The sequence below is a fragment of the Dermacentor andersoni genome, chromosome 3, assembly GCF_023375885.2.
Source record: "Dermacentor andersoni chromosome 3, qqDerAnde1_hic_scaffold, whole genome shotgun sequence".
Lineage (NCBI taxonomy): Eukaryota > Metazoa > Arthropoda > Arachnida > Ixodida > Ixodidae > Dermacentor > Dermacentor andersoni.
The window spans coordinates 222,424,545-222,451,220 of record NC_092816.1 but is presented as its reverse complement, the minus strand read 5'-3'; the positions used below and the strand labels follow the sequence as shown (position 1 = coordinate 222,451,220).

At 51.2% G+C, this 26,676-nt stretch overlaps 1 protein-coding gene across 4 annotated transcripts in view; it reads left to right on the top strand.

Annotated features, from left to right (window-relative positions):
• LOC126535791 (probable ATP-dependent DNA helicase HFM1) overlaps window positions 1-26,676 on the top strand; it is a 266,705-nt gene that overhangs the window by 123,828 nt on the left and 116,201 nt on the right. For all 4 annotated transcript variants that reach the window (XM_072287418.1, XM_055073057.2, XM_072287419.1 and 1 more), the window contains exons 11-12: window positions 24,390-24,547; window positions 24,982-25,079. In XM_072287418.1, the coding sequence (XP_072143519.1) occupies window positions 24,390-24,547; window positions 24,982-25,079 (256 nt within the window). The remainder of the gene's footprint in view (window positions 1-24,389; window positions 24,548-24,981; window positions 25,080-26,676) is intronic.

Sequence of the window (26,676 nt, the reverse complement as noted above, 5' to 3'; positions counted from 1 at the left end):
TGCCCAAGAGCGCAGCCCACCTATCCTCGCTGAAGGAGGAGCCGATGGCTTCACACTCCCACAACACATGTCCAATGTTGCCCTGAGTGCACAGGCAGGGAAGTCCGCACTGGGATATCTTTCAGGGTATATGGCATGAAGAACCGCGAGGTTAGGGTACACACGGGCTTGTAAAAATCGAAGGGTAACCGCCTGCGCCCTGCATAAGGCGGGGTGCGGAAGGGGGAATACCTGTCATGACAGATAGTAGTGTGTGGCGATTTCATTAAACGTGAGCAAGGGTTCCCCGCGGGGCAGGGGGACTGCTGAGGCGGCGCGGTCAGTGAGTCCTCGCGCGGCCTCGTGCGCGCCGTCGTTAGGGTTAGAGGGAGAACTCGCAATTGACCCCAAGTGAGCGGGAAACCAAATGAGAGAATGCGGAGAGATACTTTTGGCGCTTCGGAGAATGCGGAGGGCCTGGGGGGAGACCATACCGGTTTGGTAGGCCTTAATGGCTGCCTTGGAATCACTATATATTGCCTCTCTGCGACCATCGAGCACAGCCAGCGCGATTGCTACCTGTTCGGCTACCACGGGCCTCGAAGTGCGTACCGTAGCGCAGCAAGTGAGCCTTGAATTGGAGCCTACGATGGAGACGGCGAATGCTTCTTGTTGGACATATGCCGCGGCATCCACGAAGCTTGCCTCAATGTGGTTATTGCGGACATGCTCGAGTAGAGCTGTACCCCTGGCCCGACGTCTGCCGACGTTGTTTGCAGGCTGCATATTGCGGGGAAGGGGCGCGATGTGCAGTTGAGACCTGATGTCGCTGGGAATCCGCACGGCGTCGGGGCACTGGTCGACAGGATTGAGGCCCATCTCGTCGAGTATCTTGCGGCCCGTCGGGGCGCCGGATAGCCTGAGCAGCTGTGAGTGTTCTTGTGCCTCGATAATTTCTTCGAGCGTGTTGTGGACTCCGAGCTTCAACAGGTTTTCGGTGTGGGTGCTTGCAGGTAAGCTGAGGGCAAGCTTGAAAACCTTTCTGATGAGTGAATTGAGCTTGTTCCTCTCTGCAACATGCCAATTATGCATGGCCGCCGAGTATGAAAGGTCTCAGAGAACAAAAGCATGTATAATGCGGAGGAGATTGTCTTCCTTGACTCTCCGGTGCCTGTTGGCGATCCTCCGAATGAGGCCGAGAGCACTCCGTCTTGGCGGTGATCTTTCTGAGTGCGGTTCCATTGGCACCATTAGACTCGATATACATCCCCAATATTCGGAGCGAGTCCACTCTGGGCACCGGAGACCCGTCACCAGTGAAAAGCCGTATTTCGCTTTCGGACGCCGGTTTCCAATCACGATGGCCGTTGCCTCTGGGTCTTTTCTTGTAGAGGAGTAGCTCAGATTTCGATGGAGAACATCAGAGCCCAGTGGGGCGGAGGAAGCGCTCGGTCGCATCGATGGCGCTCTGCATGGCGGCTTCAACTTGGCCGTCGCTCCCGCCGACGCACCAGACGGTGATGTCATCTGCGTAGATGGTATGGTTGATTTCTTGAATCTTCGCGAGTTCCTTAGAAAGCCCGATCATGGCGATGTTAAATAATGTCGGCGAGATGACTGAGCCCTGAGGCGTGCCGCGTGAACCGAGGGTGATCTCTTGCGAAAGGTATCCTTCGATCTTGAGCTTGGCAGTTATCTGGCTAAGGAAGGATCGGACGAAGTCGTAGACCCTCTCCCCGAGCCCGAGGCAGGCAATAGACTGGAGAATGAATTCGTGTGAGATATTGTCGAATGCCTTCTGCAGGTCTAATCCAAGGATGGCTCTTGTATCTCGCGTGCTCCGTTCGGTGATCTGGTGCTTTATCAGCTTCATGGCGTCCTGTGTCGAGAGGCCGGCTCTGAAACCAATTATTTGTGGGTGTACACGTCATTGGCGTCGATGTGTACCTTGAGCCGGTTGAGCAGGGCATGCTCTGAAACCTTAGCGACACATGACGTCATGGAAATTGGTCTTAGATTCTCTATTCCTAGTGCTTTACCGGGTTTGGGGATGAGCACCGTGCTGGCCGCCTTCCACTGTGTAGGGACCTGTCCACTGCGCCAGACTCCATTAATCCTTTCAGTGAGGAAATCGATCGACTCATCATCGAGATTCCTCAGCATCCTGTTAGTGACGCCATCTGGGCCAGGGGCAGATTTGACGTTGAGTGAGAAGAGGACATCTCGGATCTCGGCCGCGGTAAAGTCCTGGTCTAACTCCGGCACCGCACACCCCGCGTAGTCCGGGAACTCAGTACGGGCAGAGCTATCCGCGACTGGCAGGTACTTGTCTATGAGCCTGTCGACAATCAACTCGTCCGGGGTAGAGTCTGTAGCGAGGTGGATGGCTCGCGCGAGGGATCGTCTCTGGCTGGATCTGGTGCTGCCCTCATTGAGAAGGTGTTTGAGCAGACCCCAGCTCTTTCCGGATCTGAGCTGACCCTCGAAGGATTCGCAGAGCTCATCCCATTGTTGCTTACACAGGTTCTTGCAGTGCTGTTCGATCTCCCTGTTAACCTCTAAAACCTTCTTGCGGAGCCTCCTGGTATGCTTCTGCCCCATCCATTTCGTGAGGAGGGCTTGCTTGGCTTCCAGCAGGTGCGCCTCTCTGCTATCCATCTTGTCAACTTCGAGCTATGTGACGACGTCCTTGGTTGCCGCCGCGGCGTCATCCCTAATTCCTTTGCACCAACCTTCAAAATCTGTCTCGGCCATCGGTCTGCGCTCGGCTCTGATCTTGCGGAAAACGTCCCAGTCGATCAACTTGAATTTCCTCGTCTTATAGCGGGCAATCGGGAGGGAGACTTCGATGACGTAGTGGTCACTTCCGAGGTCTATAGCTGTGTTGGCCCACTTGACTTCCCCTACGTTCTTGACAAAAGAGAGGTCTGGGGTAGTGTCCCGGCATGCGGAGTTGCCTCTCCTAGTCGGGAAATCCTTTTCAGTGATAAGGGTCAAGTCCATTACCATCGCAGTCTGCCACAGCTCGCGTCCCTTGGGCGTATCAAGGGTGTACCCGCACACCCTATATGGGGCGTTGAAATCCCCGACGACGACAAGGGGGTGCCCACCGGCCAGGCTGACGGCCCTCTTGAGGAGAGAGTTCGCCCTCGCCCTGCGGTAGCTGGGGCTGCAATATACGTTCAGGATATAGAGGCTGTTTCTTCTGAGGCCCTTTCTGGGTGGCTTTATGAGGATTTCAGTCATGACGTACTCGATGACCAACTGCGCCGAGGTCACGAGAGAGGTAATTGTACCTTTTGTTGACAAGGGTAGCAACTCCCCTACCTACTGAATGTGAGGATACTGTGAGGATGTGAGTTTGATAGAGGCAATAGTTGCGACTTCCTGAATAACGATGATTTGGGGCTTAACTGTGAGAGTTCTTAAATATCTCGCTGCCTGACGCCTTTCTTTATTGGGATTTTGTTGCTTTCTTTATGGAGGACTACGGTGGCTGTGGAGCCGCTATATATATATTTCGGTATTTTTACATACGGCTCGTCTACACCCTGATTCTGTAACGCCTGTATGACTGCTGAGGTTTCTGCTGAATCAAACGCTTTCTCGTAATCAATGAAAGCTATATATAAGCGGTGGTTATATTCCGCACATTACTCTATCACCTGATTGATAGTGTGAATATGGTCTATTGTTGTGTAGCCTTTACGGAATTCTGCCTGGTCCTTTGGTTAACAGAAGTATAAGGTGTTCCTGATTTCATTTGCGATTACCTTAGTAAATACCTTGTAGGCAACGGACAGTAAGCTCATCAGTCTATAATTTTTCAAGTCTTTGGCGTCCCATTTATTATGGATTAGGATTGTGTTGGCGTTCTTCCAAGATCCCAGTACGCTCGAGGTCATGAGGCATTCCGTGTACAGGGTGGCCAGTTTTAGAGCGCAGCTCTTTGGCGTCCGTTCCTGGGTTTCGCGTCGTCGTCGGCGTTGTCGTCGGCCTCGTAACCAGCTCCGCCCCCCTTTCATCCCCCCAGCGCTAGCAGCGACCGACTGATACCGCTGGATGCCGCTGACGCCGCTAGAGAGTCAAGATAACGTGACTGCATAGAACACCGTCGCCGCCATGCAGAAAGAGGAGGAAAGGGTCCCCCCCCCCCCTGTTCTTGTGTGGCGGATAGGGTGCTCTTCAGTTGCCGACGCGCCGGTTATTTCACGTAGGCCCCGGCACGTCGACGAATACGTGACCACCTTCCCACGGCTAGACCTGGTTCTTAGCGCTGCGGAAGCGAGGGTATCATATTGTTTGTGTCGGCATCGGCGGCGTTGTCCCTGAAACCAACTCCGCAGCTGGGGTTGACTCACTATCGGCGTCAGCGGCATCAGTCAGTCGCTGCTATCTCTTCCCTCCTCCCTTTATCGTGTTGTCCGCTTGCTGCGCGCGCTTCTGCCCCCATCGTTTGCCGCTGGGTGTACACGCCGCCCCCCTCCCCCCTCTTCCTGCGAGTCTCCGGTTGTCAAAGCGCCGGCTCGAACTTAATTCCTTTCTTCGCTCCTCCTCCAATGCAACCCCTGTGCGGTGGCAATCAGAGAACATGCCGTTCCTCTCGCTCGTAACGCGTCCCACGGCTGTGACAACCTCGCGAGGCACTTGTATAGATCTCGTCTTTGAGAATCAAGCATTGGTGTACCAAGTCGAACATATATCAGTCTATTTCTCCGACCACAAAGCTTCCTTCATGACTGTCAAGAACTGTTAGTGGAGTCTTTGTTAAAGGAATACGTGTGAAAAATAAAAAAAAATTCTGTGATAGCGCATACATGTGTTGCTCGATTTCTTTGCCTCAATCTATCGAAAAGGTGAAACAGCTTATTTGCTGCGCTCAAATTTCGCATTAGGAAGTAACGTAATCGTCGGTAATTTTTTCTAGAACAATCTGCCCACCATCCTTCAACAAATCTGCTGTTACCTGATCCTCCCCAGCTGTCTTTCCCCTTTGCATAGCTCCCAAGGCTTTCTTACTTCTTCCGGCGTTACTTGTGGGATTTCAAGTTCCTCTAGACTATTTTCTCTTCCATTATCGTCGTGGATGCCACTGGTACTGTATAAATCTCTAAAGAATTCCTCAGCCACTTCAAATACCGCATACATATTAGTAATGATATTGCCGGCTTTGTCTCTTGACGCATAAATCTTATTCTTGTCTATTCCTAGTTTCTTCTTCACTTCTTTTAGGATTCATCCGTTCCTGAGAGCACGTTCAATTCTATCCATATTATACTTCCTTATGTCAGCTGTCTTACGCTTGTTGATTAACTTAGGAAGTTCTGTCAGTTCTATTCTAGCTGTAGGGTTAGAGGCTTTCATACATTGGCGTTTCTTGATCAGATCTTTCGTCTCTTGCGATAGGTTACTGGTATCCTGTCTAAGGGAGTTGCCACCGCCTTCTATTGCACACTGCTTAATGATGTCTATAAGATTGTCGTTCGTTGTTTCAACACTAAGGTCCTCTTCTTGAGTTAAAGCCGAATGCCTGTTCTGTAGCTTGATCTGGATCAGGTGATAGATAAGTGTGCGGAATATAATCAACCCTTATATATAGCTTTCATTATTAACGAGAAAGCGTTTGATTGTGTCGAAACCTCAGCAGTCATGGAGGCATTATGGAATCACGGTGTAGACGAGCCGTATATAAATATTATAAAGGAGATTTATTGGGGTTCGTAGCGAACGCCGGTTCTAGCATGCACCGAGCAGTTCCCGAGCTAGAGCCTCTGCCGCGCGCTTGATGCTGCGGATGCTGCTGACTCTGTGCGCACGTTGGTTATCTTCTTTACAATGGCCCCGCGGAAATAAAGGAGCCATCCTGGCGACTTAGTTTTCTGGAAGGACGGTAGAATGGTGATACGGCTTGAGACGCTGAACGTGAACGACTTCGCGGTTACGACGTCGCATGTCGGACGGCGACGTTAGCGGCTCAACCAGGTAATTAACGGGTGATGCTCTCTCGAGAACGCGGTAAGGACCGTCGTACTTCGGAAGGAGTTTCGAAGCGAGCCCAGGCGTGCGGTGTGGCACTAGCAACCAGACGAGAGCGCCCGGGAGAAAAGTGGGAGTAGAGTTCGTGGCATCGTGAACTGCTTTTTGATGGTTGTGGTCGTCCGAGGTGAATGGGCGGGCCAGCTGGCGGCATTCCTCGGCGTGTCTGGCGGCTTCCGCGATCGGCAGGCATTCGGATGGGTCCGGCCGGTAGGGCAGAATGGTGTCAATTGTGTGCGAAGGATGACGGCCGTAAAGAAGGTAAAAGGGTGAGAATCCGGTAGTGGCCTGAGTCGCGGTGTTGTAGGCATAGGTGACAAACGGAAGAACTAGGTCCGGAAGAATTGGAGTGATCAGGTGAGACATACATGGCGAGCATGTCACCAAGAGTTCGATTAAAGCGTTCCGTGGTACCGTTAGTCTGTGGGTGATGAGCAGTGCATTTACGATAAACAATAGCGCATTCAGCAAGCAGTTGTTCGATGACTTCAGATAAGAAGGCGCAGCCTCTGTCGCTTAAAAGTTCACGTGGACCTCCATGACGGAGGAGAAAACAGCGAAGTATGAAACTGGCGACCTCCTGCGCTGTAGCATTTGGTAGAGCAGCAGTCTCTGCATAACGGGTCAAGTGGTCTACCGCAACGATTATCCACCTGTTGCCGGTAGGAGTCAATGCAAGTGGCCCGTAGAGGTCTATGCCCACGCGATCAAAGGGTCGGGACGTGCATTGTAAAGGTTGGAGTTCACCGGCGGAGTTGTGCGGTGGCACTTTGCGGCGTTGGCACTCATGACAAGAGCGGACGAACTTTCGAACGAAATTGTACATTCCCTGCCAGTAATAGCGGTGTCTAAGTCTTTCGTAGGTCTTGAAGACTCCCGCGTGGCCACACTGAGGGTCGACGTGGAACGAGGAGCAGAGCTCTGATCGCAAGATTCTCGGAATGACGAGTAACCAGGTGCGTCCCTCTGGGGCATAGTTGCGTCGATATAGTAGCTGGTCTCGAATCGCAAAATGAGGAACTTGGCGCCGAAGCGTACGTGACGCCGGGGCTTTCGACGTATCCGAGAGAAGGTCGAGCGGAGATGCAGTCCAGGGATCATTAAGCTGTGCAGCAGCGATAGTGTCAACGTCCAGAGAGGATAATGTGCACTCGCAGTAGGAGTCGCGACTGGCCTTCGGAGGAAGCGGTGATCGGGATAGCGCGTCAGCGTCGGAGTGCTTTCGCCCGGAATGGTAAACCACGCGGATGTCATATTCTTGTATTCGCAATGCCCAGCGGGCAAGGCGGCCCGATGGATCTTTGAGCGTCGACAGCCAACATAGTGCGTGGTGGTCGGGCACTACGTCAAACGATCGGCCGTATAAATATGGGCGAAACTTGCCAAGCGCCCACACCATGGCCAAACACTCCTTTTCTGTAACGCTGTAATTCGTCTCCGCCTTGGTTAACGTGCGACTCGCGTATGCGACGACGTATTCTGTGTGGCCAGCTGGGCGCTGTGCCAACACAGCGCCAAGGCCTACACCGCTTGCATCGGTATGGATTTTGGTTGGCGCTTGAGGGTCAAAATGTCGAAGGATGGGTGGCGTCGTGAGAAGACGGCGCAAGGTTGTGAAGGCGTCGTCACACGCTGGAGACCATGATGAGAGATCTCTAGCGCCACCAAGGAGCTGCGTGAGAGGCGATATAATTGACGCAAAGTTTCGAACGAATCGCCGGAAGTCAGAACAGAGGCCGATAAAACTGCGTAGCTCTTTCATAGTGGTAGGTTTTGGGAACGCAGTAACAGCACGTAGCTTCTCGGGATCCGGGCGAATGGCCTCCTTTGACACGACATGGCCTAAAATTGTGAGCTGACGAACAGCAAATCGACACTTCTTCAAGTTAAGTTGCAACCCGGCGTTGGTCAAGCAAGTGAGTACGTGCTGGAGGCGGAGCAGGTGCGTTGCAAAATCAGGCGCGAAGACCACAATGTCGTCAAGATAGCAAAGACAGATTTTCCATTTGAGGCCACGCAGAACATTATCCATCATTCTTTCGAACGTAGCAGGTGCATTGCAAAGTCCGAAAGGCATGACGGTGAATTCATAGAAGCCGTCTGCTGTAACAAAGGCAGTTTTTGGGCGACCGGCCTCTGCCATCGGAACCTGCCAGTAGCCTGACTGCAAATCCAGCGAAGAAACGAACTCGGCTCCCTGCAAACGATCTAAAGCATCATCGATGCGTGGTGATGGGTAGACGTCCTTCAGCGTGATCTTGTTCAACCGTCGAAAATCAACACAGAGGCGGATGGAACCGTCCTTTTTTGTGACGAGGACCACGGAAGAGGCCCATGGGCTTTGGGAAGGTTGAATGACGCCTCAACGGAGCATGTCATCGACCTGGTCTGCAATGACGCGACGTTCCGTAGCGGACACGCGATATGGTCTTTGTCGCAGCGGTGAGTGAGAGCCAGTGTCGATGTAATGCTCGACCGTCGATGCACGACCAAGAGATGTTCGCGCAACGTCGAAAGAACGGCGGAAGTGCTGAAGGACTCCGAGAAGTTGAGATCGCTGCGCATGCGTCAGATCTTCGGCGATGAATGGGCTGAACACACCAGTCCATGTTGAGTCGGGTACGGAGAGGGCACTCAGTTCATGGACGGCAGTAGAAGGCACTTCGTTGAGGACGGAGACAATTCGTGTTGAATCGACTGGCTCGACGTAACCAACGCATTCGTGGCGCAGCAGTGACAGCGGCGATGAAAGATGATTGTAAATGGGCATCGTGCGAACACCGGCGGCAAAATCAAGAGCTGCAAAGGTCAAAGGAAGCGCTTTTCGGGTAAAAAAGTTATGAGAGGGCATGAAGAAGACCGTCCCGTCGGATATGGTACTAGAGAAGACTGGTACGAATGCTGAAGAGCACGGGGGAATACAGGTGTCTTCTTTCACGACAATTTTAGCGGCAGGATGAGCATCCACGGAGGCCACGTCACCAAGGCGGAAAAGTTCAATCTCAGCCCGAGCGCAATTATTGGTGGCATTGTGGCGTGAGAGAAAATCCCATCCTAGAATAACGGAGTGGGAGCACGATGAAAGAACTATGAATTCAATCGTGTACAAAACGTCCTGTATGGTCACACGGGCAGTACAAGCAGCGGTAGGGCAAATGGGTGGAGCACTCGCCGTTGGAAGCGACAATCCAGACAGAGACGTCGTCACTTTGCGAAGCGAACGGCAAAACCTGGCATCCATAACTGAAATAGCGGCACCGGTATCGACGAGGGCGACTGTAGCGACATTTTCGATAAACACATCAGTGACATTGGCAGGTAAAAGAGGAGGACTTCGGCATGTCGACAGTTGCGCAGTTCTTGCCTCAGGAACTGCATCGTCTAGTTTCCCTCTTCGTTAGCGATGGGTCGTCGACGCATAGGGGATAGCGATCGGCGACGGGGAGAAGGTGATCGGAGGCATTCGAAGCGAGGACGGCGATCAGTCTGGGACCGAGCTGGTAATGGGTCGAAGGGTCCGTAAGGCGCATTTGAATCAGGTGGCACATAGGGCGCTCGGCGATCGTCATCGAACCCCTGTGATCGGCGGCGGCAGAACCTTGCGACATGACCGGGATACCTACATGCGAAGCATATAGGGCGATTGTCCGGCGTACGCCATGGGTTAGCGACGGCAGTGTTGGTCCAGGAGACGGGAGGGGGAGGGCGTTGCACAGGCTGCTGGAAGCGACGCAGGGGCATAGTGCGAGGGGCCATTGCAGCAACCGTAGCATAAGTGAGTGACTGGTGTAGTGACGACATCCTGCTGGTGAACAGCCGGCAGCGCTTCTGCGACCTCTTCGTGGATCACGTTACGGAGATGAGACGGCAAAGTGCTGGCAGACTCCTGAGTAACGGACACCAGAGATAGCTGCCGTGCGACTTCTTCGCGGACAAAATCCTTCATTTGGGTTATGAAGGAGGCTTGTTCTTGGCCGGTGGTCAGGCTGCAGAGTGACGCAGCATTTGGTGTGGGATGTCGCCTTGTCAGAGCTCCCGGCTTACGTAATTCGTCATAGCTCTGGCACAAGCTGGTGACGTCGCCAACAGTGCGCGGGTCCTTGGCCAGAAGCATCTGGAACGCGTCATCATCGATTCCCTTCATGACGTGCTTGATCTTTTCCACTTCCGTCATGGCAGCATTCACGCGCATGCACAAATCGAGAGCGTCTTCTGTAAAGCTGGTGAATGTCTCACCCGTGTCTTGTGCGCGTGTACGCAAACGCAGCTCGGTTCGGAGTTTCGTGACGGCGGGTCGGTGAAATACTTATGTAATCGACATCTTGAACACCGACCACGTTCAGATATCCCTCTCATGATTTCTTAACCAGAGACTGGCCACGCCCGCGAGGTAGAATGATACATAAGCCAGTTTGTCCGAGTCATTCCATTTGTTGTGAATGCTCACCCGTTTGTAGGACGACAGCCACTCTTCAACGTCGTTGTCGTCAGTTCCGCTGAAGATGGGAGGCTCACGCTGGCGAACGGTGCCAGCGCAAGGGATGGGTGGTGATGGAAGAGTCTGCTGGTCGGCCTCCGGCATGGCGGAGGGTAGCGTCCGAGAACGGAGTTCCAGGATGGTGGAATGGAACGTTACCCAGCACGGCTCCACCACTTATAAAGGAGATTTATTGGGGTTCGTAGCGACTGTCGGTTCTAGCATGCACCGAGCAGTTCCCGAGCTCGAGCCTCTGCCGCGCGCTAGATGCTTCCGATGATGCTGACTCTGTGCGCACGTTGGTTATCTTCTTTACAATATACTTAAAGATATCTATAGCGGCTACACAGCCACCGTAGTCCTCCATAAAGAAAGCAACAAAATCCCAATAAAGAAAGGCGTCAGGCAGGGAGATACGATCTCTCCAATGCTATTCACAGCGTGTTTACAGGAGGTATTCAGAGACCTGGATTGGGAAAATTGGGGATAAGAGTTAATGGAGAATACCATAGTAACTTGCGATTCGCTGATGATATTGCCTTGCTTAGTAACTCAGGGGACCAACTGCAATGCATGCTCACTGACCTGGAGAGGCAAAGCCGAAGGGTGGGTCTAAAAATTAATCTGCAGAAAACTAAAGTAATGTTTAACAGTCTCGGAAGGGAAAAGCAGTTTACAATAGATAGTGAGGCACTGGAAGTGGTGAGGGAATACATCTACTTAGGATAGGTAGTGACTGCGGATCCGGATCATGAGACTGAAATAATAAGAAGAATAAGAATGGGCTGGGGTGCGTTTGGCAGGCATTCTCAGATCATCAACAGCAGGTTGCCATTATCCCTCAAGAGAAAAGTTTATAACAGCTGTGTCTTACCAGTACTCACGTACGGGGCAGAAACCTGGAGGCTTACGAAAAGGGTTCTACTTAAATTGAGGACGACGCCACGAGCCATGGAAAGAAGAATGATAGGTGTAACGTTAAGGGATAAGAAAAGAGCAGATTGGGTGAGGGAACAAACGCGAGGTAATGATATCTTAGTTGAAATCAAGAAAAAGAAATGGGCATGGGCAGGACACGTAATGAGGAGGGAAGATAACCGATGGTCATTAAGAGTTACGGAATGGATTCCAAGGGAAGGAAAGCGTAGTAGAGGGCGGCAGAAAGTTAGGTGGGCGGATGAGATTAAGAAGTTTGCAGGGACAACATAGCCACAATTAGTACATGACCGGGGTAGTTGGAGAAGTATCGGAGAGGCCTTTGCCCTGCAGTGGGCATAACGAGGCTGATGATGATGATACTCTCAATATCCTCGTAACATATTGGCGGAGGTGTGGGGTACTACGGCTGGAAATGGAGCTCCGCATTGGACGCCGCATCACCACCCGCACAATTAATAATGGTGAGCACGCAGGATCAACGTCGTTGCCGCCTCCAACGTCACCATCGCCCGCTACGTCGCTGTCCCCTTCGGTTGTGGTTGTGCAACGCAAGGATCATGGAACTTTCTGCGGGACCGATGGCGCCGACGTTGAAGAATAGGTGGCTATGTACGAACGCGTGAGTGGAATCAACAGATGCTTACGCTTATGTCAGCTAACCTGTTCTACCTAAGAGGCACGGCGAAGGTGTGGTATGAAAACCACGAAGAGGAGCTAACCAGCTGGGACCGATGCAACGAGAAGTTGACAGAGTTGTTTGGCAAACCAGCCAGCCGTAAAATTGCCGCAAAGGAGCAACTGGCTTCCCGTGCCCAATTTCTCACGAAGTCCTATGTCTCGTACACCCAGGTCGTGCTAGAACTTTGGCGTAAAGCCGATCACGACATGACAGAAGCTGAGAAGGTCGGGCACGTGCTTAAGGGCATTGCTGACGACACCTTTAATCTGATCATGTGCAAAAGCTGCTCTACAATTGATGCTATCATTAAAGAGTGCCGACAATTCGAGCAGGCAAAAAGCCGACGCGTCCTGCACCCATTCGCCAGACTTCCCTATGTTGCCGCAACGTCGACGTGTGAAGATCAGCCCGCATAGCCGCATGCGTCGCCCTCAGAGGACGTGAACTGGATGCGATGACACCCGCAGCTTTCTGTTCGTGTAGCCCCGATGCTACCACGTTTTCAGTTCCCCTCGTACAAGCCATCGTTCGCCAGAATTTGAAAATATTCGTTTACACTCTGTGTGTGCTGTCCCCAATACCAGAGCTAACGAACGCCCTTCTAATACTTTCTCTCAAGCCCGACGGTTCTCTCCGCCTTACCGCAGCCCGACTGAGTGGAGAACTGCGGAGGACCAGCCCATATGTTTCACCTGTCGCCGCATTGGTCATGTCGCGCGATGCTGTCGCAACTCGGGGCCCTCAACACCTCGCACGTCTACCAACTTGAGCCGTTTTGATGGAAATTTCCGCAGTGTTTCGGCCACCACCGAGTCTAACGGCGCCGACAACTCTGCTAGAAACACGTGGTACAGTCGCTCACCATCGCCGCGCGAACACCAGTCTCTTTCACCGCAAACGCGTCGTCCATCTTCCCGTTCACCGCACCCACGTCACCTTTCGTTCCCTGTTGCTTTTGGTCGCACCCTTTCGGAAAAATAAGAAATGTAGCCCTCGGAGGTGGCGCTGCATTGCCTGCTACTGCAGCAAATCCTCTGTCTGTGCCCACAAAAAGAAGCGTAATTGACGTTAAAATAGACGGCGTACCTCTCCAACCACTCGTCGAAAATGGAGCCCACGTATCTGTGATGAGTGCTAGCCTACGTAGACGTTTAAAGAAGGTCCTCCCCCCAGCAGCTGTCCGAGTTCTTCGTGTGGCCGACAGCGGCGAGCTGGTTGTACTTGGAATGTATACTGCGCGTATAAGTATATCCGGCCGCCCTAGTTCTGTTCTCTTTGGTGTGATCGACAACTCATCACGACGGTATCCTTGGATTGGACCTTTTATCTACTCATTCTGCTCTCAGCGACTGCGCGACCGGCGTTCTTCAGTTAGAAGTGCCTCGACTCGCCGATGCTCCGAGGACCGCCCGACCACACTTGTGCTTGCTACACGATGTGCATCTGTCACCCGAGGCAGTTACATCACTTTGACCGCCCAGCCATAGGTTCCGGACGGTGAATATGTGCTGCGCCCCATCATTGACATGCTTTTAAACCGGAACGCTGCGGTTCCGCATACGCTGGTCAGGGTTACTAATAACGACGTTGTTCTACCGCTGCTGAATTTCCGCCTGTGCCCGCAAGTGATTCCGGCTGGCACGTTCTCGACCAGCGTTTCTAGTGGTTCGGAATCTGACATTCAGAGTCTGAATGTGAAGAGTAGTTTATTAGTGCCAGTTGCAGCTCACAGCTCTGGTTCCTTAACCAATGGCTTCGCGAAAATGATTGCACCTTACCTCACCTCTGCACAGGCCACAGACATACCCCAGGCGGTACGTCAGGTAGGGCCAACGTTGGAAACGTATTGGCACTTCCTGGCCCAATGACGGCCCAAGATTAACAGCGCCGTTCCAATATTGGCAGTGCCATTTTGATTCCTGGCCCAATGATGGCCTAAGGTTAACAGCGTGGCGCGAATATTGGCTGTGCCATTCTGATAGAGACCCAACATTGGCTCACACTACACAGTCAGTAAACAATATTGGCTGTGCCATTCTGATGGAGATCCAACATTGGCCCACATTACACAGTCAGTAAACAATAATGGCACTGCCATTCAACAAGGCTGGAATTATTGGACCGACTTCCGTACGAATATTTCCAATATGGGTTACTAGTTGGCTTTCTTTGGAGGACATTGGCCCGTAATAAGCCAATTTTTGCCTTGTCGGTTTTTGATGCTCTACGACTTGCTGAGATTGAACAACACGTTTTGAAAACTAACGCACTTATCACAGGCACACTGCGCAGGAACCAGAAATATGTTTGCAAGCTGCGACCACCCACGGAACCACCTGTGGTTCACCCATGTCAACTCCATGCATGGTACACGACCATTCTTGCACTTCGCCTTCTCCCCGCAGGGGCGTCTGCGTCAGCAGGCGTTTGGTGTGTTGCGACACCACGTACCCGAGCACACGAGGGTTGGACCCTCCCGCGTGTAACCGTGCGCGGCTTAGCCGTGTCTGGGGAAAGGGGGATCCTGGGGGTTGAGCCGATGCCGGGTGTTTGGACCTTTAAGGCCCCCCGGCGGAGGCAACACACCTCTTCGACCTCTGCTTCACATAGACGGCACCCCCGGACTGACCCACTCGGGGGAAATCGGTAGTTGCCTTTTCCTTTCTCTTTCTCCCTCAAATCTTCGTCTTTCTCTCACTTTTAATCTTTCCTGTCCTCTCTTTTTCGTATTACTTCCGGCTTCGTAGGCGGCGAGGGTTAACCTTGTGCACTATATCCAGTCTTGGGTATATGTATTCGGTTATAGCGGAGCTGTACCGCTGGCGTGCGCAGAACTGAATATCTCCGTCCTGTGTCGTCCCCTGGTTGGGCTCCATGGTGGGCGGCGGCCATCCCTGCCGAAAAAACCATACTGCTAATGGCCACTTCTTTTCCCCGACTACCTGATCGCCCTCAGAAACGAGGGCGCACCGAAGATATTTTCCAATTTCTTGGGAACAACCAGCCAAACTTCCCCCGATTTCATGTAATTCATTCAAACAATCCTGAAAAGACCATGAGAATGATTTCTCCTTTCCTCGTATCTAAGTATCTAACTGAAACTCTTGGTACAGGCTATAAAGCAACGAAAATGGCTAGCGGCGATCTCCATCTGGAACTCCGCAATCCGAAACAGCTTGAAAATCTTTCTAAAGTTCAGTCATTTGGGGAAATCCCAGTAACAGTAACCCCACACCGAACTATGAACACCAGCCGTGGCGTTCGTTCTGACGACGATCTGATGGAGCTCACAGAAGCCGAACTGTTGGAAGGCTGGAGTGAGCAAAACGTAATCAATGTTAAAAGAATTATGCTAAGGCGCGACGGCAAGGAGATAAAAACCAAGCATCTTGTTTTGACTTTCTCCTCAAGCATTCTGCCTGAGACACTCAAGGCCGGCTATGTAATGCTACGGGTCAGACCGTACGTTCCAAATCCTCTCCGCTGCTTCAAATGCCAGCGTTTCGGCCACAGTTCCCAGAACTGCCGAGGCCGGCAGACATATGCAAAATGTAGTTCCCGTGACCATGCCTCTGAAACGTGCGAAAACGCTCCACACTGCGTGAACTGTGATGGCGAGCATGCCGCATACTCGCGGTCATGCCCGTCTTGGAAGAAAGAAAAAGAAATAGTCACAATCAAAGTAAAAGAAAACATATCATTCAAAGAGGCACGCAGGCGGGTTGCATACCTTCCTCAGGCCAGCTTTGCCGAAGTGGCGCGTCAGGGGGCAGCGTCACAACGGCCTCCGGCGGCTGTCCGACCCACAAGCCGTGAGTCGGCAGTCACGCCATCTGCCCCCGCGGCGGTGGCAGCTAGCGCTGCTCCGTCAACCCAGCAGACGGGGCCACCGACCCCGAAGGTGGGCGCAGCCGAGGCTGCCCCAACCTCCCCGGCCCCTTCCAGCGCTGGCAACAGCCGGCGTAGCCAAAGCCCTCAGGGAGCCCCATCGACCTCCGGGCTGGTGGGCGCAGGGGTCTTGCCCTCCAAGGCGAGACTTTCCCGGGAACCTTCTCGCTCGCAAGAGCACGTGTCCGGCGCCTCACAAGAGGCAATGGACACAACACCTATCATCAAGGCGCACCAAGCGCCTAAGGAGCGGCGAGGTTCCCTCGAACGCTTCAAAAAGAGTAAAACCCCGGTTACAGGGCCTCGAAAGAGCTCTGGAACCTAAGCTCCGAAATCTCTGTAATTAATACTTCTGTTTCCGTATACACAGCACTTATTTACTACCAATATGGATACACCGATAATTCAATGGAACGTCAGAGGACTTCTCAGGAACCTTGATGACGCGCAAGAGCTTATCCAAAAATACAATCCAAAAGTGCTGTGTCTACAGGAAACACACTTAAAACCACAACACACAAACTTTCTCCGACCGTATGTCACGTTTCGCAAAGATCGCGATGATGCTGTCGTATCATCAGGCGGTGTTGCCATTTTGGTTCATAAAAGTATTTCCTGTCAGCGTTTACAGCTACAAACGCCCCTTGAAGCAGTGGCGGTTCGAGCTGTTCTTTTAAATAAACTCGTCACCATTTCCTCGCTTTATGTACCCCCACACTTCAAATTAAACAAACATGAATTTCAGTCATTTATAGACGAATTGCCAGAACCTTATCTTGTCCTTGGCGATTTCAATGCGCACAGTTCCCTGTGGGGCGACTCTCGTACAGACGCACGAGGTCGTCTTGTTGAACAGTTCCTTTTTTCTTCAGGTGCGTGCTTGCTAAATAAGAAGGAACCCACGTATTACTCCCTAGCAAACAAAACCTTTTCTTCAATAGACCTTAGCATAGCTTCTCCGTCCATACTGCCCGAACTCGAATTGGAAGTTACAAACAATCCTTACGGGAGCGACCACTTCCCTATACTGATAAGAACATCTAAAGAAAACGAATATCCCCCACAAGCTCCTAGGTGTAAGATAGACACAGCCGACTGGGAGAAATTTCGAACTCTCACTAACATGTCATGGGCCGACATGTCCTCTCTAGAAATTTATGCTGCTGTGGAGTATCTTACATCATTCATAATAGAGGCCGCATCAAAATGCATATCCGAAGTGAGTGGTCTGGCATGCACACGACGTGCACCGTGGTGGAACAGCGAATGTAGGATTGCCCGTAAGAATCAGAACAAGGCGTGGGGGTTGCTACGCGGTTCTCCCACTGCAGAGAATCTTATGAACTTCAAAAAAAATAAAGTCCCAAGGCAGGCGAACCCGCCGACAGGCCAGAAGAGAAAGCTGGCACAAGTTTGTATCGAGTATTAACTCGTTTAGGGATGAGGCCAAAGCCTGGAACAGAGTTAATAGGATTAGAGGGCGGCAAACATATTCACTCCCCCTGGTAAACACACAGGGCGATACACTGCAAGACCAGGCAGACTCACTTTGGGAATATTTTGAGAGCATGTCAAGTCCAACAAATCATACACAATCCTTTCTCAAATACAAACAAACCGAAGAACGTAAGCCATTAACAAGAAAAGGTCGAGAGAATGAGCCTTACAACCATCCTTTCTGTATTGCCGAATTGAGAGCTGCCTTGAGCGCATGCAGCAGCTCCGCACCAGGATCTGATAGAATCATGTATGAAATGCTCAAAAACTTACACAATGACACGCACGTTACACTACTCACACTTTTCAACACCATTTGGGATGCAGGGTACCTTCCAACTGCGTGGAAACAAGCCATTGTGGTTCCTGTTTTGAAACAAGGCAAGGACCCTTCCTCAGTGGCAAGTTACCGCCCGATAGCCCTCACAAGTTGCATTTGTAAGCTGTTTGAAAAAATGATTAATCGGAGACTCATTCATTTCCTTGAACTGAGCAAAATCCTTGATCCCTATCAGTGCGGCTTCCGAGAAGGGCGCTCCACAACTGACCATCTTGTACGTGTAGAAGCAAATATCCGGGACGCAATTGTACACGAACAATTCTTCTTATCCATATTCCTCGATATGGAGAAGGCGTACGATACGACGTGGCGTTACGGAATCTTAAGAGACTTGTCAGAAATGGGCATCCATGGTAATATGCTAAACCTAATAGAAAGCTATCTGTCCAGTCGTACCTTCCGGGTAAAAGTCGGTAATGTACTTTCGCGTCCTTTTACGCAAGAAACAGGTGTACCCCAAGGAGGCGTGCTCAGCTGCACACTCTTCATCGTGAAGATGAACACGCTTCGCGCTTCATTACCACCGGCAATCTTTTATTCTGTCTACGTGGACGACATACAAATAGCTTTCAAATCCTGTAACCTCGCAGTGTGCGAGAGACAGGTACAGCATGGCCTGAACAAAGTCTCAATGTGGGCAGACAAGAATGGATTTAAGATCAATCCTAACAAAAGCTCTTGTGTTCTTTTTACAAGAAAGAGAGGCCTGGTTCCGGATCCTTCCTTAGAACTGTGTGGACAACGAATACCTATCAGCAAAGAGCACAAATTTCCAGGTATCATATTTGACTACAGACTCACTTTCATTCCACACATTAAATATCTGAAAGGAGAATGTCTAAAAACAATGAACTTAATGAAACTTCTATCCCAGACTACATGGGGTAGTGACAGGAAGTGTTTAATGAACCTATACAAGAGCCTAATTCGGTCTCGATTGGATTATGGTGCTGTAGTATATAACTCTGCCGCCCCGAGCGCGCTAAAGATGCTAGACCCAGTCCACCATCTAGGAATCCGACTGGCCACTGGTGCTTTCAGAACGAGCCGCATACAAAGTCTATATGTAGAATCAAATGAGTGGTCACTTCATCTGCAGAGAACATACATCAGCCAAACATATTTTCTGAAAGTCCACTCAAATCCTCAACATCCGTGTTTTAATACCGTTAATGACATGACATATGCTACACTCCTTCGCAATCGTCCCTCCGTAAGACAGCCTTTCTCGTTGCGTGTTAGGGAGCTTAGTGAAGAAATGCATGTTCCACTCCTCGAGCTTCGCCTAATGCATCCAGCCAAGCTGCTACCTCCTTGGGAGTGGCAGCTGATACAATGCGACACATCTTTCATTCAAGTTACAAAGCACGGTCCTGAGGCCGAAATCAGAATGCATTTCCTAGAACTCCAGCACAAGCATTCCTGTGCAGAGTTCTACACAGACGCTTCGAAGTCAAATGCCGGGGTATCCTATGCAGCCGTCGGCCCATCCTTCTCGGAATCCGACGTACTGCATCCGGAAACAAGCATATTTACGGCCGAGGCCTCCGCATTACTCTCTGCTGTGAAGCATATAAGAAAATCGAAACTTCCAAAAGCAGCGATCTATACAGACTCCCTAAGCGTCGTAAAGGCCTTAATCCCATTCAGCAAACATAAAAATCCCGTATTTAATGAGCTCTATTCTGTCTTGTGTAAAGCGTACTCATCCAAGCAGCATATCATAATATGCTGGGTACCTGGCCATAGGGGAATTGAAGGCAACGTTCTGGCGGACGAGATGGCCACGTCGATCGCATCGCGAGCCGCTAACCCTACCGCTGAGGTGCCTGTCACAGATCTGAGGCCTTTCTTGCGAAGGAAGCTGCGAGCCCACTGGCAACACATGTGGGACGCGGAAACGGATAATAAGCTCCACCTGATAAAGCCACAGTTAGGATTCTGGCCCTCTACTACAAAATCGCGCCGAACAGATGTCCTATTCTGTCGTCTAAGAATAAGACACACATTTGGCACCCATAACTTTCTACTCACCGGAAGTGAGCCTCCAACCTGTGGTAGATGCGGGGAGAGGCTGACCGTACGTACTCCACGTCCTCCTGGAGTGTCGGGAAACCGAATCTGAGAGAAAGAGACATTTTTCCTTAGCATACCGACAGCACATTCCCCTTCATCCTGCGATGTTTCTTGGTCCAGAACCGCTTTTTAATACAGACACAGTCCTAGCTTTTCTCAGAGATGTGGTCTTACATGTTATTAGTCCCATGCATTCGTAGCGCCTCCTCTCTCCAGAGGATGCCGCTGCGATATTTGTTTTGCATAGCACATGCCTCCAGGCCCTTGTGTGTTTCAAGGGCTCTAAGGAGGCAGTAGTGCTCTGGCATTTCCTTTAATCTGAATTATTTTACCTATCGTATCATTCTTTTTAAGTGCATCGAAATGTTCATAGTACAAGTCATATGTCATCGCCATAATTTTATTACACAGATTTTACGCACTTTAGAGCGTATATTTTAAGGCCCCTTTACAGCCACGTCACACCAATTTCATAGTAATCATAGTTACACTGCACACCCACTACCACAGACATGGCGCTCTTTGGCCATTCCTGGCCCTTGCGCCATAAAATCCCATTATCATCATCACTTCGCCTTCACCGAAATGTGCCTCCTAAAGAGAAGCGCCAGTGGACAACGTAGCAAGCAAGGGAAGTCGCATAACGGGCAAACTAGCCACTGCTTTATTGATCCTGCATGGGAACATGACCTTTCCATAAGAAACAACGGTATTGCGCATTTGCCTGCGCATTGTGTATTTTGCATCTACGCTCTGCGGCTTTGGAGGATCGGGATTCTGACGAGAATCGAAAAAACAGTGCCACAGAGCTGATGGAACCGTTTTATATTGCATCGAGATGGAGCGCCTATGTATTAGAGAGGCCAAACGCATTCAAAAGAAAATTCAGCGTTGCCTTGCTGTACTGCAAGATCAACGCTGGAAATCGTTTTGTGAGCATCTCGACCCGCGTAAACCTCTGTCGGTTGTCTGGAGAACAACCCGTGGACTTCGAACAGCTCCTCAATAGCGCCGTCCATTTAAGTCTCTAGCCCTACATCAAGGACGCCGAGAAGTCGAGGTAGCCGAAGATTACTGCGCAAGGATCGTGGGTCCGGCGCTCACGTATTCACCTTGCGCACCAATTCCCATTGTCCCCCCTTGCTCCAGAGACCCTGGTATGGACGCTCCTTTCTCCATCGAAGAACTCGAGGCCGCACTTGCTGGGTGCAGGCGATCTTCGTCACCAGGACACGTAGGCATCACATACTCTGCGCTTGCAAACCTTGCTCAAGAGGCCAGAGATGCCCTTCTTGGCCTATACAACGCATCATGGCGTGACGGCCTGGCCCCTACAATGTGGAAATCAAGTCGGCTTGTTCCACTCCTCAAGGCTGGCAAATCCCCGTTGGAATTGTGATCTTACCGTCCAATAGCACTGGCCAGCTGTGTCGGCAGGGTAATGGAGAGAATGATCCTTACACGGTTAGAATGGTACTTGGAATTTTAAAACGCCTATCCAGAGGTAATGGCTGGTTTTCGACGCGGCCGCTCGTCAATAGACAGCGTACACTGTCTGATAACTGATGTACAAGCTCCAGGAGGCTTTGTTTCTGCGCAGGCAGCAAGCTTGGGCCAACATCGATAGATAGATCGGAAGGCACGGGAGGCAGGCTGGTGAAACCACCTTGCTCTACAGTCAGCAGTCTGTGAACTGACTGAACTCTTCGACGTACGCGAGTGTCATACCTCTTGTAAGATGCCAGCGCTCATGGCTGAAGTTTGTTACGAGAACTTCTGTGCGTCCACGGTTAATGCTGACGACGCCTCTTGCAATATAGGCCATGGCTGAATAGCAGCGCCGGAATTTGTTCGGCGACAGCATCGTAGTCACTCGGTATGTCGCATGTCACCGACAGAATGGAGCGTGAGTGCGATGGGATGGATGGTCACGTCGTCATCGGCGACGCGTAAAGGTTGACGTCGCTGCTCTGTACAGAGTACAACTGAACCTGGGCCCATGCTAAACGTGACCGACCTGTCCGAAATGTTTATAACCGCACTGTATTCACGAAGAAAATCCATTCCCAAGATCAGGTCTGCAGCAGTCCGGCAAAACGACAAAAGTAGCAACGATGGCCGAGGCACCGATATTAATTATAGCGGTAACTTTGCCTGTGGGCGTCATCAGCTGGCCTCCTGCAGTTCTTATGTGGGTACCCGTCCACTAAGTCCTGACTTTCTTAAGAAAATCGGCGAGTTATTTACTTATAATAGAGAAATCCGCGCCAGTATCTGCTCGCTGCCACTGGGCATCCGTCTATGTAAACAGCGAGATCGGTGCTAACAAGTTGTATTGGAGTAGGCGACGTCGTATCAACCGGCCCTACTGATCGCGTGCGTTGGGGGTGTTGTAGCATCTCGACGGGAGGGAACCTTGCCCCCTGAGGTCGCTGCTTTTAGTTTCCCCGACGAGGACTAGGGGACCTGCCCCGGACTACATCGGCGTAACTGCGACGAGGCGGTGAAGTGCTCGGTGCAGGTGAGGGAGATCGGGGTCGACGGTGTACCGAAGGGCTGTGCTGGCGTGCTGGTGTCGCGTCGGTTGTCCCAACGAGCGCGAGGGAAGCTGTTTGCAAAGGTCTGTTATCCAGAGTCACGATACGGGCAAAAACGGTAAATTTGGCCGGCTTCCCCGCAATGGAAGCAAAGTGGACGGCGGTCGACGGAGCGCCACAAGTCGTCTTGCGAACGAGTGGTTGACTGACGGGCGGCCTTTGCCACCACGTTGGAGTAGTCGGTGCACGGGAGTAGGACGGCGTTTCCACGGGCGCATTAGGCTACGGCGACGGTTGGTACGGAGGGGTTAACGACTCCTTGTAAGGACGAGGCAGGGACAGCGAGCTGTGCCGCACTGAGGTTGGATGACGGACGGCCGATGCGTAGTTTATAGACCGCTGGCCTGGGAGCGATTCGGGCAAAGAAAGCGCTTACCTGATTTCCTGCCGTACAACCTCTGCGACAGAAGCCACCACAGGTTCTTGTGGAGTCACCTCAAGGTTGCGAAGCTCCTCCCGAGCGACCTCGGGGTTGAGCGCACGCAGGGAACACTCGCTGCCGGCGGTCAGTGCAGAAGCGCTGACCGAGGCGTTGCTCGGTCGGTCGTACTGGCGGCGCTGTCGTTGAAGGGCTCGCTCGATCGTAGTAGCTTCCCTGATGAACTCCGCAACAGTTGCCGGCGGGTTGCAAAGAAGACCTGCGAACAGTTGCTGCTTCACGCGTCGCATCAAATGTCGATTTTGTGTGTGTGTGTGTTTCAGGCATCGCGGAGCCAGCTCGGCGAAAGAGGCGGGTCAGGTCCTCCGCAAACATGGCGACGCTTTCCTTCTGTTTTTGTATACGCGATTCGATGAGCTGCTGCGCCGAATCGCGGCGATCGTTGTTAACGAAGGTATTCAAATGTTACTGCCGAAATTCATCCCATGAAGGCAGTGTGCCTTCTCGGTTCCCGGGCCATGTACGAGCGCTGTCCGCCAGCGCGAAGTACACGTGCGAGAGTTTCTGTTCTGAGGTCAATCGATTCGCCTTGGCGACTCTCTCATACTGTTCGAGCCAATCCTCGACGTCCTCAAAAGCATCACCATGGAAGGTCTCGGGAATCGGAGGGGGCTCAACAGTCACCGGTGAAGCGCCTGCCGTTGCCATTTCTTGAGACGGAGGATTGCTTGGCTGGGGGACTTCCAAGAAGCCTCGCTGTCGGCGACTGTAGTGGTGCACAGGAATATCCATGGCCGGAGCTGGTTGTGGGTTCGGACTGGAAGTGCCGTTTCGCGGAGGAGTCCCGAGCATCAGGTGTTGAAGTCCAGCACCTCCACCAGTGTCATGACGTCAAAAAAGAAAGAACCAGGACGCAGGATCAGGATGATAGAAACAAAAACCAGCTCTAGTATTTTAAGACGGGAAAAGCCGACGCGCCGACTTGGTGTTCTTTCAAAAGGAGCGTTGTCGCTGCTCGTGTCCTTCAATTTGTTTTCTTCTGTTGCTAGCTTTTAGTCCGTGGCAATATGTAATACACATGTTTATTCTCTCTCTCATTAAAGGCTCATACCCCCGTAAGCAAGGATAAAGGAGTTTGTGCTTGAGTTTCCGCATAACAGAATTATGTTTTCTCGTATATTCAAATTATAATCTGACGCTGCCACGCCTGTGTGTTGTGTGTAAGTCACACGTTGCGAATTTTCTGACGCATTTTACTTTGAGAAATTCAATTAGTTCAGTAACACCTCTCTGTCACGCGGACGGCCTGCGTAGTTGTGGTTCGGGACGTTTTTTTTTTTTTCCCGACGGACACCGAAGGCCGTGGCCGGATTTTCCGCGACACCTAGTATTGCGTGCGGTGTTGAGCTATGGAGGTTGAGCGCTCCTGGGTCTGTCCTTATTTGCTGCCGGCTAGCGTGTACTACGAGGGCGTCACAGCGTCCTGGCGCCGCGCATCGCAGGAATCGTGCCGAGGGGACCACGTGACGTTGTCTCTGCTGGTGCAACTGCGTCCTCTCGTGGAAGGCCGCACAGGCGAGAGCCCTTCGCTGGACCTTGCTGCCGCGCACCTGGTCATCGGTGACGCCGACGACCGACTGCTGTTCTACCAGCGGATACTGTGAGCAGCACCCGTCGATAGGTCCGCGGGCGTGCCTCGTACAGAGCGTCTCTGTCTGCGTGAGCTGGCGGGCTTGGTGTTCAAAATAGTGCTGAAAGGAGGATTCGGTTTACTAGGACAACAAAGCGAAATGGAGGCACTTGTTCGCAAACGTTTATTGGAGAAAAGAAGGGAGGAACGGGAGCTTGTTTATTTATGTACGCCTGAGGGTGAGTGGCGTCAACTTTTTTGGCTTGTGTCTGTGTTGGACAGAGTGAAAATAGTGGAATAAGAGACAACGTGTCACCTGTGGAACACGAACTCACGACCTCGGCAGCTGAACGTAATTATAGCAATATATTTGAAATAAAGTGTTAGCACACATCTGCGCGAATCACTGTAGACGCAGAAACGCTTCCTCGAGCATGCCCTGTCTGAGCTGTCTTTCTGTCCAGGCCGCACCACATGGCGGTTGGTTGGGCTCGGCGCATAGCTCTGCGTCGGGCCGGCTCCGGGGACAGCCTCGCCATCTGCCTGGTCAGCAGCAAGCATGGTGAGCTCGACGCTTGCAGTACTAAGCACCACTGGCAATTCAAATCACTGGCAACGCAAGGACCTGGAAAGGCCGATAAAGGAACTCGTCCTTCGCAATTGTTTTTTTTTTATATTGCAGTTCTTGTTATAGGCAGAGGCGCTGAATTTTGGACTGTTTTATATTTTTTTCAGTTTGTTTCGGTGTGGGTAAATAGGCTAAAGGCTGTTGATGCCACTTGAGCGCAGATCTCCGGTCAAGCCGCTCTGTTGCGGCTTTTTGCCGGACCCCTAGCTGACACTGTGTGAGATGATGCCGAATAAATTTGATTTAGTTGAAAAACAACAGGGCTAAGCAAGTAAATACAGACAAGAATACAAAATAAAGAACCAGGAAACACGAATAATAAATAAATAACAATGCATCGTTCCGTGTAAGAGTATCACGTATGTTAAATTGAGACAATAAGCGCGTAGTTATTGCAAAATAAAGCGTTGAAATAGTAAAATGGAGATAACGGAGTAAGCAGAATAACACATATAGTAATCAAGTAATTTCCGTATCCTAGCACCATTGTTGAAAGCACGTGACAGGAGAGCAGACTGTTCCATCTTTTGCACTATATCATCGGATGGCCTCGAGAAGATATTTGTCTCGTGACCGCGACGGACGTCAGCTCACGAGACCTGTGATCTCAAAGGCTGCAACCAGCTATATATATATATATATATATATATATATATATATATATATATATATATATATATATATATATATATATATATATATATATATATATATATATATATATATATGCAAAAAAAATGAAAAGTAGTAAAAGTAATAGAGTGGCAGTCAGTGTCGACAAACACTCGCAGATGAGTGTCTCCTAACAGTCACCGGCGTTCGCACACAGCCCAGTCGCCTTCGAAGCAGTGCAGCAGTGGCCTTCGCATGCAAGAATGCTTAGGCCTAGGTTGCGTGCTCTTCTCATCCAACGGCTGCGCCCAGGCAGCTTCTTGCGCTTGCGGCATCGACAAAGCCCGGATGAGGATGTTTGCTGTGACGTGATGAAGATAATGATTGGGTGAAAAAAATTCCGAATGCAGCAGGTGCTGGAAATCGGCTCATATTGCTAAGAAAAAGAAAACACGCGTAGTTTTCCGCAGTGGCGGCACGCACAACTATGACCATGGTGTTGGGTTACTAAGCACGAGGTCGCGGGATCGAATCCCTGCCAAGGAGAAAACACTCGTGTACTTTGATTTAGGTGCGCGTTAAAGAGAAACCCAGGTGCTCCAAATTTCCGGAGTCCCCGACTGCGGTGTGCCTGATAATCAGATTGTGGTTCTGGCACGTGAAACCGCATAATTTAGGTTTTCAATTAAATTTTTTAAGGCATAACTGAGCACACAAAGCACATACATGCCTTAGCACACATGCATGCGTTAGCAGAACATTACCTGGGGTGGACCTTACGACGTTTATTCTATAAGGCCCCTGTCGTCGCCGCCGAGAGGCACTGCCCGTGCGCCGCCGTGCTGCCACTGTCGTCATGCACACGTCCGCATAACAAATGCCTTTGCGAGCATGTTGCGCCACGGCAACGCCAAACGAC